Source organism: Tiliqua scincoides, chromosome 3 (genome assembly GCF_035046505.1).
Source record: "Tiliqua scincoides isolate rTilSci1 chromosome 3, rTilSci1.hap2, whole genome shotgun sequence".
Lineage (NCBI taxonomy): Eukaryota > Metazoa > Chordata > Lepidosauria > Squamata > Scincidae > Tiliqua > Tiliqua scincoides.
This window is the reverse complement of record NC_089823.1, coordinates 27,489,196-27,506,573: the sequence shown is the minus strand read 5'-3', so window position 1 is coordinate 27,506,573 and position 17,378 is coordinate 27,489,196. Positions and strand designations below refer to the sequence as shown.

At 42.9% G+C, this 17,378-nt stretch overlaps 1 protein-coding gene across 4 annotated transcripts in view; it reads right to left on the bottom strand.

Moving 5' to 3' along the window:
* The window catches only part of FRY (FRY microtubule binding protein), a 256,079-nt gene that overhangs the window by 10,914 nt on the left and 227,787 nt on the right, over positions 1-17,378 (bottom strand). For all 4 annotated transcript variants that reach the window (XM_066620128.1, XM_066620125.1, XM_066620127.1 and 1 more), the window contains 7 exons: positions 16,524-16,724; positions 15,711-15,872; positions 14,073-14,242; positions 13,678-13,867; positions 11,805-11,954; positions 7,935-8,033; positions 6,970-7,053 (listed from right to left, as the gene is read on the bottom strand). In XM_066620128.1, coding sequence (XP_066476225.1) covers positions 6,970-7,053; positions 7,935-8,033; positions 11,805-11,954; positions 13,678-13,867; positions 14,073-14,242; positions 15,711-15,872; positions 16,524-16,724 — 1,056 coding nt within the window. The remainder of the gene's footprint in view (positions 1-6,969; positions 7,054-7,934; positions 8,034-11,804; positions 11,955-13,677; positions 13,868-14,072; positions 14,243-15,710; positions 15,873-16,523; positions 16,725-17,378) is intronic.

Below are 17,378 nucleotides of genomic sequence, written 5' to 3'. Positions count from 1 at the left end.
TCTGATCCAGAGATGTCCTTACTCAGAAATAGGCTGTGTACCCACAGTGTCACAGGAGAAAGATATCATCAGCCAGACTCAGCTCTTCTCCACCAGCTGATGAGCTGACAGCATTCATACTCTGTCCAGTACTGTACTGGCCAAAATTTTAAGGTTTGTATGAAGAAGGGGTTAATCCTCAACAGATAATACACTCAAACCAATAAAAATCATCCAACAGCATATTGTCACGCACTGTCACAACGTATTCTTTAAGTTTTAATTTCAGAATTGGTTTACAACATGTTAAAAATCAGCTTAAGTGTAGCACTATGTGGTCCTCTCTTGAATTCATTCAATTTTCAAGAATCCAATATACTGTTCTGCTAAAACTGATATATTTGGATATAACTTTTCTTTTACTACTATTCTATCTTATTCTTTTATTACTGGGCTCTATACCCTAAGGATACAGTCTTTGTTTTATACTTTTGTGCATGTTGAGAAATACAAAACACATTTGAGTTAAAAAGCATTATGATAAGGCTTGAATACTACTGAGTTTAAAATTCATTGAATACATAATGTGTCCTCCTTTTGTCTTTCCTAAATCTACATCAGGAATTACAAAGGATTATCTTAAGTGCATCTTCTGTTTGTATGGAGGAAGTGAATAGTTCTCTTCCTTCTGCTGCCCTCCAAATATCTGTTCCCTACCCATAAGGAACAAATTTTTGGAAGTACTGTACTATTCAGGGTGCTACAAAGGGAAGGGGGAAATGGCAAAAATCCCTGCGCAGATAATGTGTCCATTAATAGAAGGGTAACCTAGGATGTAATCCAGTATGCTTATTCTAAAATATTAGTAATAATTGATACGCTATGTTAACAAATGCAATGGATCAAACCCATCATCTGCTTGCTTCTCGGCTGAAGTGATAGCCAGGATTTTTTCTTGTTTATGTATGCTGGACAAGGTTTCACTCAATCTTACCCTCTTCAATATGCACCTAATGTCAGATCTGAATACCTCTATCTCAGCATTTATCAGTTAGCCATATGTATACCACTGGTGGCATGCACAGGACCACCCCCCCCACACCTGCCGCCTGGCAGCAAGACCAGTGATATGACACAACAAACAGCAGTAGGAGGTCTGACTTGTCCAGAGCTCCTGCATGCACTTTTTGTATGCTCAAAAAAGCCCTCCTGTCTACCCTGAGCCTCTTACCAGTGTTTGTCACTTTGCGTCTGGCCTCTCAACCCTGAAGTAACTGGCAATGACATCACTGCCAGTTATTTCCAGTGGTATTTCCAACAGGTGGACTATGCAAAGTGGTACAGTAGTGGACAGATGTTGAGAAATGCTGCTCTATCTTACTCAGGACCTAGCTGTTTCCCTCGCTGAAAACCTGCATCAATAACTATGGCTGTTCCAACCCCAGCCTTTGTCAATTGTCATGTTGCACACCAATAAGACTGAAGAAAGAAAAGTAAATGCATTGCACTACATGATAAAATAATGAACATGTGTGCAACTACCCATCAAAAAGCCCTTCCCCTAAAGTATCAGTAACAGAAAACATAACTGAAAGGTGTTTAGAGTTATTTTATCAAGAGCACTACTTAGATGCAGTTGCAATTCAATCCAGAAAGTTGTGGCTTTGTATCAGAATAAAGTTATGTCTTCTTGGATCAGGTCTTGTTTGTGTATAAAATGCACTTTGAAGTACAGATCAAACCTGATTATCCTCAGGGGTTTGGGGAACCAAACTCCTGTGTTTGAGAAAACCCGCAGATGCCAAATCAGACCCGGAAATGACGATTTCAGTCATTACTGGTTCAAACCAAATCCATGTTAAAAAACCTGTCCTTTTAAAACAGTTTAAGTAAGTGTGGAAAAGAGAAAAAGGTTCCTCCATTTTTCATGGCAAGCTGGAGGGTTGCAGGGCAATCAATGGTGCTCCAGGAAGCCATTTCTTGGTAGCTCTGAGACCCCTCCCTTGGTTGGAGAATGCTCTGTCTCAGAATGTTCCCAGGGAAAGTCCAGAGAAAGCTTGCTGGCCTGCGATTGCTGCTGAAGGAAAGGAGAGAAGAGCAGTCATGCTTGGACTCCCTCCCTCCTTGCGAAAATCAGTTTCACCAGGTGTCTCCTGATGATCCATGGAAACAAGAACAGCCCAGAGGCGCTTGGCTTCAGCTTCCTCCATGTGGCAGCATAGTGCCACTCAGGGATGGGTCTTTAAAGCACCCACTGTGAGAGAAGAGTGAGGCAGAGACAAGCCAGATGGGGAGGGAACTGGTGCTTGTGAGGGTGGCTGGGAGGGAGGTGCTGTGGCTTCCCCATTCATTTCCTTCATGCTCACCTCCAGGTTGTCCGTTTCTACGGATCACCTGGTGAAACTGATTTCCACAAGGGGGGAAGGATGCCGAGCTTGACTGCTCTTCTCTCCTTTCCTTCAGCAGCAATTGTGGGCAATAGGCAGCTTTCCCACCGAGACCAGTGTGAACATTCTGAGACCAAGTGCTCTCCGACCAAGGCACCACCTGTTTGAATCAGCGACTGGCAACCAGTGAGTGAAAATAGGCTTAACAATGCACCAGCTGTCCTAAGAAGGGAGTTGGGATGCTGCTGTTGGTCATATTCATGGAAATGCTACCTGATCACAGATGCAACAGTAACAGTTCCCTGGAAATATTCCAACTGACTTTGGGCTAATTGGGCTCAAGAACCCTTAAACTGAGTGTGCAAACGTGTGCATTATGGGCAACCATACACATGACCCCTATTGCTTCTGGATTGACATGAAGCATTAGGAAGGATGCTGTATTGGAATCATGGAAGATCTGGCAAGGAAGTAGGATGTGGTGTCAGCAGTGGCCCCTTTAAGGGTGAAGGCCTGAGCATTCAGCAGGGAGTGTGCTGCACAGCTGCAGGCAACAAGGCCCTCAGGCATAAAAGCACCTGATGAAGGGAGAGTTTGGTATGGGTAGCAGAAGGAGGAAAGCTTGAGGAACAACAAACTGGAGACTGTATTAATGGAACACTGGCTGGACTTTGGAGACACTGAGGTTGGTGTTTAGCTGCCACACCCAAGACCTGCTGAGGACCAAGGAGCTGCTGAACTGACAGGAGGCTGCTGGCAGGAAAGAGGACCTTGGCAGATTAAACAGGTGAGCTACCCTGGTGGTGGGGTCCAGCAGGACTGCAAGGCAGAACTAGAGTCACTGTTGGGTAAAGAAGGTGGGCATAGGTTCTCCAGACAGAGCTTGGATTGGGAATCTGGCAAAACAGATGCTTGCATAGTTGCCAAGTCACCATACACAAAATTGCCTTCTCCCTTTCAGTTTAATGTTTTGTGGCCTCGGTGTGCATTAAGGGCGCAATCCTAACCTTTTCCGCCACTGACATAAGGGCAATGCAGCTCTGAAGTAAGGGAACAAACATTCCCTTACTTTGAGGAGGCCTCTGTGAGTGACACCCAACTGCAGGATGCAGCACATGTCCCATTGACACTGCTATGCCAGTGCTGGAAAGCACTGATAAGGGACTAGGATTGCACCCTAAGACAGATGGAAGTTACGCAGCAGAAACTACTGTAACTTAAAATGGTTGGAATTGTGAGAGCATCACCAGCATCTAATCCTCTCCCTAAAAAGTTTTGAGTGGTGTTGTTTAATAGAGGGCGGGGGGAAGAGGTGTTCTGACAACAGGGTTCAGTACTAGACAAGCCCATTAACCAATCTAGATGTTGACCAAGATTCAGAGTTACAAGTTGCTTTCAAATAATTAGGACATACAGTATTCCTCCTTATACTTAACAATCATTAAGTTCAACAACTGCAATTCATTTGGGGATATTCAATCACAAGTTATTTGTATAATTTTATTACTTAAGTAGTTGGACATAAAGCTTTGTACTGTCACATGTCATGCAGCTGATACAATCAGGCACCCTGCTAGCAAATATGAAACCAAACACCAAGAGAGGAGGCATTACTATGAAATGCTGAACTGCACTGACAGGTGTTTGTCAGAGCTCATTTGCATCATGATGTACATCTCAATTTTTTTGCATGCCCTGAAGGAAAGATGTCCCATAATTAGGCACCAAATTCAATTTGAAAAAGTAAAGAACAATGCAGAATTGGGTGTTCTCTGGAAATAAATTGAATGTTTTGTGGAAAAATACAGTTTTGAAATGTCTCGTAAATCAATCAGTCTTCGCCATTTGTCACAGGAAATTGCAATGAAAATTCAGCTTTGGACCATGAATATGTGGTGGGTTGAGTGGTTCCACAGGAACTCTGATTTGCGGCAACTGGTGTGTTCATGGATAAAGGGAGTTCAGGGCTTAAGACATACAAGGTCAAAGGAATATGCCACTAAATAAACCTTACTTTTTTTTAATGATTGAAGAACATACTGTCATGGACTGCCAGTAATTCAAATAATATAGTATCTTCATTTAAGGGCTTTGGGTCAGTCCAGACACATTTTCAAATTGTTTTCTGCTTACAGATAAGATATTTTATTTATGTCTAACAGTGCAATCCTAGGCATGTTTACTCAGAAATCACACTGTGTTCAATAATGCTTGCTCTCAGCCAAGTAGGATTGCCTTCTAGCGGCCTAACCCTATCAAGCTAGTGCTGGCCCTCCGCCAGTGCTGAGTGTTGCAAACATGCCATAAGGCACACCTGTGACACTCATGGTTGGGCCAGCACCAGCTCAGAACAAGCCTGCACTGAACCAGAGGTGGACAGAAGGCGGCTGCACGCCACTCAGAGCTCTGGGTGAGCACTGGACAGCAAAGCAGTAAGTCAGGGTGGAGGGGGAGGTGTTCCATCGTGGGGAAGGCAGGATGAGGAATGGGGAGGACTCCCCTCCTGGCCTGGGAAATCTGACAGGGTCTCTTCAATTCTGGACCCGCACAATAGCAGGGCCCAGATCTGAGGAGAACCATTGGGGCTGCCTGGCCGCTACACGGGGTAAGGGAACACAAGTTCCCTTACCCTGAGGACACCTGGTGCTGCTTCCCTGTCCCACTGGATGCAGTGGTTGCCATCTTGGTGCAGCTGCAGCCTTGGGCACTAGGAAGCATAGGATGGGGCTGCCTGTCATTAACCAATGTATAATTAGAGGAAGGCACATATATCCTGATCTTGGAATGTTAATCTATGTAGAAGTTGGCTTCTGTGCAGGGAGTCACTTGTTGAGCTGGTTCTCACCTGCCACAGAAAGCTGCAAGGGGATAAAAGCCTCTGTGCCCCACATTTGGGACTGCAAATGTGGTGATCTGTGTAGGGTTAGGTCTGCAGGTGTACATATCAGTTGGTTGCAAGTGCAATTTTAACAATACCAGTTGTCAACTTGTAAGTGTAATAATTCAGGATCTCCAGGCATAATATTGGGATTGTGAAGGGTTACTGCAACAACCTTTGGTAAGTTATGCACATGCAGATCCTTGCATGTGTCTCTTTAGAAAGACAAATAATTTATAGAATAGTAAACACTTAGCTTAATCAAAGTCATCTCATGGTATAATCAGGTATTCTACTACCTTCCTCTTTCAAGGAGAAGTAAATTGAAAAACAATTTTTAAAAATGCATTGCATTAATCAGTGTTCCTATTTCTCTACTTTTTAGTGAGGCAGTATATGTCCTCTCCACTTATAAGGAAATAGGAAAAATGTAGTCAATAATATTGCTAAATGTGGGTTTTAAAGCACCGCACAGGGTCAGTGCAACCAGGATCACTGCAGCCAAACTGCAAAACAGAAGATTGAAAGCATGATGCAAGAGACCATGCCTCGTACTAACTTTCCCTTGTTCCTGCATTTGGTCAAAACCAGAGGGAGGAGAACCAATGCAAAAGGAGAAGACAGATTATGCAAGAAAGCAAGGTAAACAAGAAAAACCAAACAGACAACAGATTTTAGAGTTATAGAAACCAACAGAACAGTAAAATTAAGACGTTAGAAGGGTAGTCATGGATGACAGGGAAATACACCAAAGGAAAAAGAAAGAAGGAAACTTAAGCAGAAAAGGGGGGGAAGAGAAGCCAACAACCTCAGAACATGCTACAAGAAAAAGATTGGATGTTGACATTGCATCACATTAAAGATAATGTACAGATCATGGAAAGAAGCCATCACATTTATCAGTTATTGTCTCATATACAGGGGGGCCACCATATCATTGTATCATGGATCAGGTCCAGAACCACCCACAGTGCACGCACCTACAAGCACCCTCTCTGGAAGCAAAGGGAACAGAGCTCCCTTTATCTCCGGAAGGGTCTCTGCGGACATCCGTCCCTGGCCTCTGCTGAGCTCTAAAGCTAAAAAAAATTGCAGTTTTTAGCATTAAAGTTCAGGCTGAGCTCAGCAGAGGCCAGGCTCAGATGTCCTCAGCTTCTGCTGAGCTCAGAGTTCCCACCAGAGGCACTCCCCTTGCCTCTGGAGGGGGGTGGCCCCCTGGGAATGGGCGTTCGCTTGTATCCTATCCGTAGTTTCAGGTATCCGCAGGGGTTTCAGAATGAAACCCCCACAGATAAGGGGGCATGTCTGTTTTCATTTTTCTTTCAGCCTGCCTCTCTATTAAAACAATTGCTGTGGATTTCAGTTCCAGACCATATGGAATAAGATGTTTGCATACTATTCTTCATCCAAACTACAGGCTTCTTTTTACACAGGTCAATCAAAAACTCCCACCATTGCTAACATTCTGTAACCATCACAGTAGTCTGTACTGGTTTCATACCACACTAGAAGCAAAAATACTTTAACATCAACTCTTAATCTGTGTCAAGGTCACTGAGCCCCAGCATCTGCTTACAATTCCAGGACTTATCCCTGGAATATACTGTATAACATAGGCATCAATTAAAATGTCTTGAACTGGTGTAGTGTGCCCAAGAAACAATGCAGAATTTTAGTTAATTACCTTAAAAAAAAAAACACAGATTAATACCAATCTCTTATTACCTTTTCCTCTGAGTCACCTGGCTGACAAGTAATAACACCATCTCTTGAACCTCCAGCAAACGTTGCCTTGCAGTTTGCCAGCCACTGTGTTTTAGAAAGAGAAAAAGAGGCATTAGCAGCATGGTTTTATCCATTATGACCTGCACTTCTTGGCCAGATCATGTTAACCAAAGCTCCCCAGTTCAAATTTTAATAATTTTTTTAAGTCTCTAGAATGTTTGCACCATATGAAAATTGGTGCATTTGTGTTTGAAATAATATATTATTGAATGAAAACTAATTAAAACATCAAGAGTGACTATTAAATCACATTCTGTTCATTTCTAGTTTTTGTCCCATCAGATATATAATCTGAAAACAGAAAGAATATACACAGATCCAACCTAAGTCCCCCCACACTGATGCAACTGTGCCAATAGAGTGTACGCTGTATCTGGGGGGGGGCAGTCCTGGTGGCCTTCTTGAGGACACGTTCCCTTACCCCGAGGCAAGCTTCTCACTGTCCCAATGGGTCTCTTTGCAGCAATTTTGCTGACACAAGTCTGAGGGGACTCAAGCCTGGGTGGAGGAGGATCAAGCCAGGAAAGGGGGATAGGATATCAGTGGCGCCACTGCCACTCATAACCACTTCTAGCCCAGAAACTCCCATTTCACCCACTATTCTGTTCCATCCACCACCTGCCCACACTACCAACTCACAGGCAGATAGTGGCCTCTAGACGGTATGCATGGCCACTACTCATTGCACTGGTGGCCTTGTTGTGCTTGCTGGTGGAATGACATTTCTGCAGCATCTTTTCACAGGTGGAATGTGCATTGTGCCAGCAGAAAGGGGGGATAGGATTGGGCTGACAGAAATGGAGTATTTCAAATAATCAAACCTAAATTGATTAAATGATTTTGTACTTTTTAAATTTATAACCTTGTTGCAGCTATAAGTGCATAACAAGACAAATAATGCTTACAGAAAGTGTTGCTTCTTTCCTGTTGTTATATGTGTCCAAATATTCTTGTAGTTCTAGGACACTGAATTTTAGTTTCTCAAGAAGTCCACAAGACAGAAGCTGAAATATTAAAACAGAGATCCAGCAGTGAGCATCATCTATCATAAACCTGTGTCCGTCCTGTACCACTTCAGATTTCAGGTGGTAGCTTGTTTGACAGAATGCCACTGCATACAAAAACAAAATTTCCACCCTAAAACGTAGATATTGGGGAGATCTGCTTTCCTCCTAACACTTTCTCTATGTGGGGACAGTAGCGTAGCTGGCAGGGTGTCATGAAAGGGGAGGGGAACTTCTAGTGACCACCCATTGATCCAGAGCAGTGATGCCTAGTGCCAAACACACTCTCCCTCCCATCTTCCACTCTTCTAATCAGTTCAGACATGCAGCTTGGTGGGACAAGTCTTGGTAGATCTAGTCTGCTGCCACCAGTCCAAGAAATCAGGTTCCCAGAGGGGTTCCCTGGGCAAAACTCCGCCCCAAGAATGCTATGTAGGGTTGTTAAAATGCTCTGATAGAAGTACCTGCAGAGTGGGGAGACTGACAAATCTACTGATCTTAGAAAGGCAGAGGCTTTAAACAAAAAGGTTTTAGTAACAGATGAGGAAAAAAAATGTAAACAGGTTTGTTTCTCACAGGTTAACGTCCCCTGAATGTGCTGGCTCTGCAGGGAAGCCTCACACACGCAGGCCCTGTTGGATTAGGCCAAGAGCCTGGATCCCAACATGGCCTAGCCTGAGCTGAGGGGACAAGAGCTCCTAACATCTGGAGGGGGAGGACAGACCAACAAACAGAACCTAATGCTCCTGGCTGATACCTGTACTTGGTCCCTATCTATGGGCCCAATCCTATCCAGTTTCAATGCAGCCCCATTGCACACCAGAGAGCAGGCTTGCCCTGTCAGAAGCGTGCAGAAGAGAGAGAGAGAGAAGATCTCCTCAGACTCAGTGATCTTTTCCCTGGCCCTGCCTCCCCAGCTTTCTAATGGGCTAGCTTCCTTTGAAACCTGAAGCACCTCAGAATTAAATTGGAGGGAAAATCCTCCACAGAAATCACAACTGTTTCATCCCCGGGGGTGGTGGCGGTGGTGGTCACAGGGATCACAGTACCCTGGGATCTTCCGGATCTGGATTTTTGGGAAATGGGAAGTGACGTCTTTAAGGCTTCCCTGGGCCTAAGAAGTCCTTAAACCGTCACTTCCAGTTTCCCGAAAAACCAGAATTGACCTTCTAAGGCCTCTCAAAGGCCTCAGTGTACCCGATAGACACAGCTCTGGTTGTGTTTAGAGGGGGCATGGGGGTGGCCTTGGAAGGTGTGCCCTGGGGTGGCACACCTTCCAGCTATGCCGCTGTGTGGGGTAATTTATTTTTTTTTGTTTGGTGCAGCACTTAGTTGAGGCCAGCCCAAGTTACCACTTCAGTGAGAACCATGTCTTTGAAAGACAGTTTGCTCGAACTATAGTGCTGGGCAGCCCAAATGCACATTCTGCCACCAATGGCTGCTGAAATGTAGTTGTAAAGTGTGCTCCGACAGTGTACCGAGTAGCACGCTGCCAGAGTGCCACAGCCTTCCCACACACGTCGCCGTATCACTGGTTGCCCACCAGGGCATGTAAGCTGCACCAATAGGTGGGAGGAAGGGAATAATATAATAATAATAAACTTTATTTATATCCCACCCTTCTCCCTGAAGGGACCCAGGGCAGCTTACAACAGATTAAAAACAGATTAAAAACATAATTTAACCGCAAATAAAAACATATGAAAACACATTAACAGATACCATAAAAACAGTAGTCAGATAAAAAGAGCAAAACGCAGCAAATCATAGAGGAATCAGGCCTGTAAAAATACTAAAAGATATAGAAAAGATGTTAAAAAAGGCCATGAACTCAGAAGGCTTGTTTAAACAAACAGGTCTTCAGGCCTCACCAAAAAGTCTCAAGAGAGGGAGCCATAAGAACATAAGAACAGCCCCACTGGATCAGGCCATAGGCCCATCTAGTCCAGCTTCCTGTATCTCACAGCGGCCCACCAAATGCCCCAGGGAGCACACCAGATAACAAGAGACCTCATCCTGGTGCCCTCCCTTGCATCTGGCATTCTGACATAACCCATTTCTAAAATCAGGAAGTTGCGCATACACATCATGGCTTGTACCCCGTAATGGATTTTTCCTCCAGAAACTTGTCCAATCCCCTTTTAAAGGCGTCTAGGCTAGACGCCAGCACCACATCCTGAGGCAAGGAGTTCCACAGACCAACCACATGCTGAGTAAAGAAATATTTTCTTTTGTCTGTCCTAACCCGCCAAACACTCAATTTTAGTGGATGTCCCCTGGTTCTGGTATTATGTGAGAGTGTAAAGAGCATCTCCCTATCCACTCTGTCCATCCCCTGCATAATTTTGTATGTCTCAATCATGTCCCCCCTTAGGCGTCTCTTTTCTAGGCTGAAGAGGCCCAAACGCCGTAGCCTTTCCTCATAAGGAAGGTGCCCCAGCCCCGTAATCATCTTAGTCGCTCTCTTTTGCACCTTTTCCATTTCCACTATGTCTTTTTTGAGACAAATCAAGGGGAAGGGAGTTCCCTTCTCAAATCAAGTGGAAGGGAGTTCCATAACGTTGGTGCCACTACTGAGAAGACCCTGTTTCTTGCCACCGCCCCACATACCTCCTTAGGTGGCGGCACTTGTAAAAAGGCCTTCTCTGATGACCTAAGAGGACGAGCCAGATTGTACGGAAGTAGGCGATCTCTGAGATACCCTGGCCCAGAGCAGTATAGGGCTTTAAAGGTCAAAACCAGCACCTTGAATTGGGCCCAGAAACGAATGGGCAGCCAATGCAGCCCCCGGAGAAGCGGGCTGACAGAGTCAAACCGCCTAGCTCCAGTGACCACACGGGCCGCCGCATTCTGCACTAATTGCAGTTTCCGAACCGTCTTCAGAGTCAGCTCCACATAAAGCGCGTTACAATAATCTAACCTCGATGTCATTGTGGCATGGATCACCGTGGCCAGGTCTGCACAATCCAAGTACGGCCGCAGCTGGCGCACCAGCCACAGCTGAGCAAAGGCCCCCCAGCCACAACCGCCACCTGGAAGGATAGGATTGGGGTGCAAATCCTGTGGATTTTAATGGCATTCTATCATTACTGACTTTTGCTGGATTGTGCCCAGTAGCTTTTACAGTTATCAATAAGCATTGCTCAGCACTCAGAAAAAACAGGCAGATGTTTACCTGAAATAACTGGATCAGGGCTTACACACAAAGAGACTTTTAGAATTTTGTTACATTGAGACTAAGGAATAGTATTGAAGTAAGGCAGTAGGTAAAAAGTTTTATCCTGAATCCAGGCAACATCACCCAAAACTTTCCTTTGCCTTGAGTCATACCACTTGTCTTACTGAGCCAGTTTTGAACAGCTTAAGTTTAATGAATGTTTATCTAATCTGTACAAAATTAGTTTAAAATGAGAGTATCCACTATGATTTACTTTCAAACCTATCTTCATTATGAGGACTAGACTTTTTTCTTTAAAATTAAAGCAGAGATTCTTAGGTGGCCGAGTTCTGCACCTATATTCCTGTTCAGTAGTTCTTTTTACATATTCATAAACTACCTATCTACATCAACAAAAACACTGAAGAATCCCAGGAGATGTGAGATCAGCCCTTTAAATATACATAAATCAGTAGGTCTCCCATTATGACTCATTTGTTGTTTCCTGAGGAGTTAACAGATATCAAGAAAAGGTGCAGCAGCTGACATGTCTTTAAGCATTTCTATGCATGGCACATTTCTTAAAAATTGATTGCTCATTTAAACATACTCACAGTTTCTGCATCTACAAAAAGGGTAGGGCACTCTGAACAGGAGGTCAGCATCTGTGAGGAACTCACAAACTTTGAGCCTATTCCTCTCAGATTGTCACCAAGGTAGCTGGCAGCATCACAAGTTAGAAAGCAGAATCTCTTCTGAATATTCTATGGAACAAAATTATGCTCATTGCATTTTCTGTTGAGCTTAAAGCACATTTTATTTTGTAGACAACACTACAGCACTTGCACTTTTCATATACAGCAACAGTGAGGGAAAATGCATCCATCCCAAGGGCATGCATGCATATGTTTACTTAACACTTAGAGATATTAAAACCTGTCATGCTTTGACTAGATATTGTTCAGTTCCTGTAAGCTGGGCAGTTCTTCCTCCTGCAGGCAGAATTACAAACCATTGCTAGAATACAATTGTCTTGTTTCCCTTGTATGTTTTTTCTTCCTTCCTTGTTAGCTGACCTGCATGCAGCATTGGATCATTTTTTTTTTTTGGCAACAACAACTTAACACAAGAATTCTCTGCCCATTTCAGGCATTGTTTTGTTACCACCCAACGTCAAGTGGCCTATCAAACAATGTAATGAGTGTTCCGATGCCAAGTTTATAGCATGGGAAACCATGAGAGAAGCTTCTGTGTGTTTGGTTTCCCCCTCTGGCCAGAACTGATTGGCATGGGTATCTCTGCTGTTTGAGAAGATTCCAAGACACTGAACTGCAGCTTGAAACTATTGCACACCAAGACCCTTGCTGCTTTTCTAGCTTGTTTAGCACTCCAAAGATTTCTCTGAACAGTTGTCTGCTGTAGATAATCTTGAAGTTACCTTTCAAAAGCTCTGTAGGAACCAAAACAGTTAACTTAGGCTTTCTGGAAATATATGGTATGATCCTCACCCTATCATCTCAAAAACTATTATGCAACTTGGCTTTTTTGGACTGTTGTCAGGACATGATAAAGGGCTGTTATCTGGGTGTAACAGTACCTCACATACCACAAAATAGCTAAAAGGAAGTAGAGTTTGCTCCATCATTAGACAATAAGGAAAAAAATATTTTCCTTTTCTAAAAAAAGTAACTAAAAAGCTACACTGAAGAGCATCAGGAAGAGCCTGTGGGTTGAAGAGGCATAAGTTATAGCAAGGAGCAACTCACATTTTTGCCCTTGCAATGAATTGATCAAGACACTAGGAGTATCTAAATGTATACCCTGTGGAACAGATACCAGGGCACTCCTTGTAAAGAAAGAAATGGGTAGAGGTTTCAGAGGGAGAGGTAAAGGGGGAAACCTGGGTGGTGGTCCCTGGGAAGGGGGGCCTTTACTTCTCCTCCTTAAAAAAAAGAATTAATTTACATTTCAAATTTGAATAAATTTACATAAATGAATATATTAGAGATGGAACTTATATGAATGAATGAAGGTCTTGCAATAGCTCAAGGCCTATAAAAGGCCTTGCACAATGCAAGGCCAGTCTTTCCTTTGCTGCTGCTGCTGCATCACAAATGTGACACAGCAAGCAGTGCCCTTGTCCCACAGCTCACGTGAGAGGTTGAACAGTTGGCTGTCACGCTGAGAGCAGTTGCATCGGGCCAGCGCGGGCTCCAGCAAGTCTCCAGAGGGCCAGAGGCTCACTGGAGACTGGGGGCTCCCTGAGGGCCGGATTGGGAGCCCTCGAGTGCAGCAAGTGGCCCCAGGGCCATGGTCTGGACACCCCAATCTAGAACTTAGGGTTTAGGATACTCTCTGTTCCCAAAATAAAAGTAATAGGGCTAGGGAACTAACCAGGACCTGGATGTAATGACAACTGCAAAGTTTAAGTAGGATCTTGAAATTTCACTAACCTATTATTCATATACAATTCCTAGAATTCCTTACCTTAAACAGGGAAGAGAACACATGAAAAGTATATACTGCACAGGAGCCATCTGAGTCACACATGAGCTGATTAATATGGCTACGCCAAGCTTCTTCTGCATCATCGCATGCAGCTGGTTGAAATGCAGCCAGAATAGCCGAAAAGAAGGGGGAAGGGGGAGGTGATACATTCCTATCACCTTCACCAAAACTGGAATGAAGTAAATCAAATAATTATAGGATAACAGGTTATATGTAAATTTGTGCTCATGCTTATACAATCTTAATATTTTTCTGATTTCATGATCCGATTTGACCCATCCCTTAAATTCAGGAATGTCATGCGACCGCAACTTTGTCTCCGCAATGAAAGAGTTTTGTACTCCATGTCCACTCAGTGTCACATGTAGGCATACCTGGCAAGTGCATATTGATCCAACAGTCGACAGTCTCCTTTTTCTTCAGCCTCTGTCATATCTAGGCTAAAACTATCACTGTATTCAAAAGCTGCTGGCAGTTCATTGGTGGAGCCAGAAAGATCATCCTCCTGTATGGAAGTATCTTCCTCTTCTTGGGCACCTTCAGTCTGGGGGGGGGGGGGAGGATTGAATTAAGCACCATTTTACCTACATTGTACTTAACAATACAACATATGTGTCAACAATACTGATAAAGCAAAAATATAGTGTGATCCACACCAAAATATCACTTAATGATATGGGATAAAGTTGCTTATACTGTATCTACAAAGTTATTTATAAGATAGTTTTCTATATAAAAATATACTCAAAGCAATGTACAGGTAAGCCAACCAACACTAAATACATCAGAATACAACAGTATGGGAAAGACCTAAAAAAAATAGCAGAATAGTAACATGAACATTGCTCAGAACAATCATAAATGTAATCTGTAAGAATAAACACCAACTGGAACAGCTTGAAAGCCAAGATTCTTTCTCTTTGTACGAGTGCTTCCATGCACCATTGTCTTCACTACAGTATGTTGGAGGCCATTTCCAAAGTTCCTTTGCATTCCAGATAATGCCTTCCAGGTGACAGGGGGTGTGTTTTCAGAAGGTAACCCAGGAAATTCCATTGTGAGTATGTGCTCACCATAAGGTCTTTTGACTCATTCTAATGTTTCTGACCAGCCTCAATGCCACACAACAATTCCTCATTTAAAGTAAAGCTCTGCCATCGATGAGTAAGAGTCTTCCCTTTATACATCTCAAATGAAAATATCAAAACGTGACCATGCAGCCTGACTATACTAGAACTATCAAGTTCTCTTAAAACAATTTACACTATTACTGCTACATAAAGCTCCTGTTTCAGTAATTCTTGTCCAAATGAAAGTTTCGTTTTCTTGTCCAAGGCACCACCCTTTTGCTTTTGTGGAATTCTGATCTAACTCCTTGAGTCAGCGTGATGTGCTTGCAACATGAAACATGATGGATTTTGATACTACACTCAGGTGACAACAGTCAGCATTCCCATATGAAGCAACTGAGAAAAGGGTCTACCACTAATAATTTCAGCTATAAAGTTTTGTTCATATATAAGAAGTAGATTTCTAAAAAGACATAACTTCAAAATATATGGTATTGCTTTTACCAACCTTTGATAACTGTGTCCAAGGCTAGTTTTGTTTAGGCAGCAATATGAAACATCTTTTTAATTTTTTGAAAACCAAAGTCTATTCTGGTATATGGCACTTTGTGTTCTAAAAGTAGATGAACCAGACCAGGACAGAGTCCAGTACAGGCATCTGCACAATAGAGCTCCCACATTTAGGAAAGAAATGGAATGCACGCTTACACCCACAAGGCAATTTTTGTACTGCTCTATTAAAGTTAGTGAAAGTGACATGCTGGTATTTTCAAAGCACTGTTGCTTGAGAAACATGCATTCTGCATGGCACTAATTATGGCTGGACATGCTGTATTAAACATTTGATCTGAAAACACTAAAGTCACCTTTCTTAAGAGAAAAACAACTGTATTCCAAATTTCTTCCTTCTATTTCATCAACATTCTTAAAGAAATCATTCACCTTTGAACTTTCAGACACCTGGAGATTGTTCATTTCAGGCAAAGAAGCATTGAAGCTAGATGTTCTTGAACCAAAAGAAGGTGGAGGCACTGACGTTGTTTCACATGGTGTGGAAAGGGAGTCGATGTGGTTTGTGTCCTCAGAAGGGGAAAGCGTCATGATCTGTTAAAAAGGAGTAATCTTTTAACCTTGTGCACAAGCTTCACTAAAATGAATAGGAACTACCCAAAAGTGCTCTGGCATGTCTGCCATTCATTTTCTTGCGTAGGAGAACTTGGCATTGATTATGCCCACTGTATGAAGTCATTCTTCTAGCCTCTAAATACTTTTACTGAAAATAGCATAATGTTTTCCACTGGTGATCGCTGGAAAGTTTAGGCTTGTAATTTTACTATTTGTCTCATAAGCCTTCTGTGTAGCTCTTAAACAGAAGACTGACTTAAATATTATAGAAGTTCTTGTTTCCTCCCTTGCTATGCTTTACTGAAAACAGAAGCTTTGTTTTCCAAATGTTGTATAATCAGATGTGATAAGAGTTCATAAATGTGCCACTTAATTGAACATGAATCTATAACGTCACTGAATAAAAGCAACACTTATCAGATCTGACATTTCCCATAGAGAAAACTTGTATCTAAATCTCTTTTACACATGCAAAACATGAAAAGAGAAAGCAGACAGTTAAGAATACTTACCTACACAAGTTCTACCACTTCCGATTTCATTTGACATTAGTTTGAATATAGGACATAGGGAATCTACATTGCTTTTTATATAACATAGCTACCAACAACCTATAATTTAACTACTTACTAGCTCTGATTGCTCCAGGATTTGGCTTGTTGTTAGGTCCTCCTCCTCTGATGATTCATCAGAGTCTTCATGGTTTATTTTGCTCAGGCTGGGTGTACTTCCTGAAAGCTGGCTTTCTTCCAGAAGCTGCATATCACACTTGTCCAGACTGTCAAGAGAACGCCTTCGTACTCCCCAGTTGAAATTGTCCATGCTTTCACCCTGCAATCACAGCATTGGTTTGTTTTCTCTGCCACTATACAACTATTCTTCCTCTGAAAATTCAACTTGGCAACATTTCAAAAGGTGGTAAGGATTTAAAGAAAGTGATACCTTCATTATTTATTATTTTCATACATAATTACCACGATCTGAAGCTCTATCAATTTGTAAAGAAACACCTAACAAAACTGACTGATGACTTCCCACGCCTAGCTGTGACCTTCACAATGACTAGGGTAAATTCTATTAACATCAATATGGCTTAGGGCCCAACAATAAATGTGTCTTTTGTCCTAATATGCTTCCATTTTATTTGGTAAGTAGTATCTGTGTTAGGCCCTCCTGAAGGTCAGGACCAAGGCACTGGATAGGGAGAATTTAACCCTACTCCTGTCACAGTCCGGATATGAGGGTCCAGTCTGTGCTATTTGCAAGTAAAAGGCATTCCCACAGGCAAATATCAACCTTGGGGGGTGGGGGGCGGGATTGGAAGTTCTAGACTATGAGAGGAAGGGAACAAAGGCCCCTATCTCCCATTATGGTCCCAATCTACAAGAGGCCAATCTGGCTTGTGACCCCCCCCCCCCCCACAAAAGACCCTGAAATTACCAATTTGTTTAATGTCACACAGTTTGGCCCTTACACTGAAAGCTA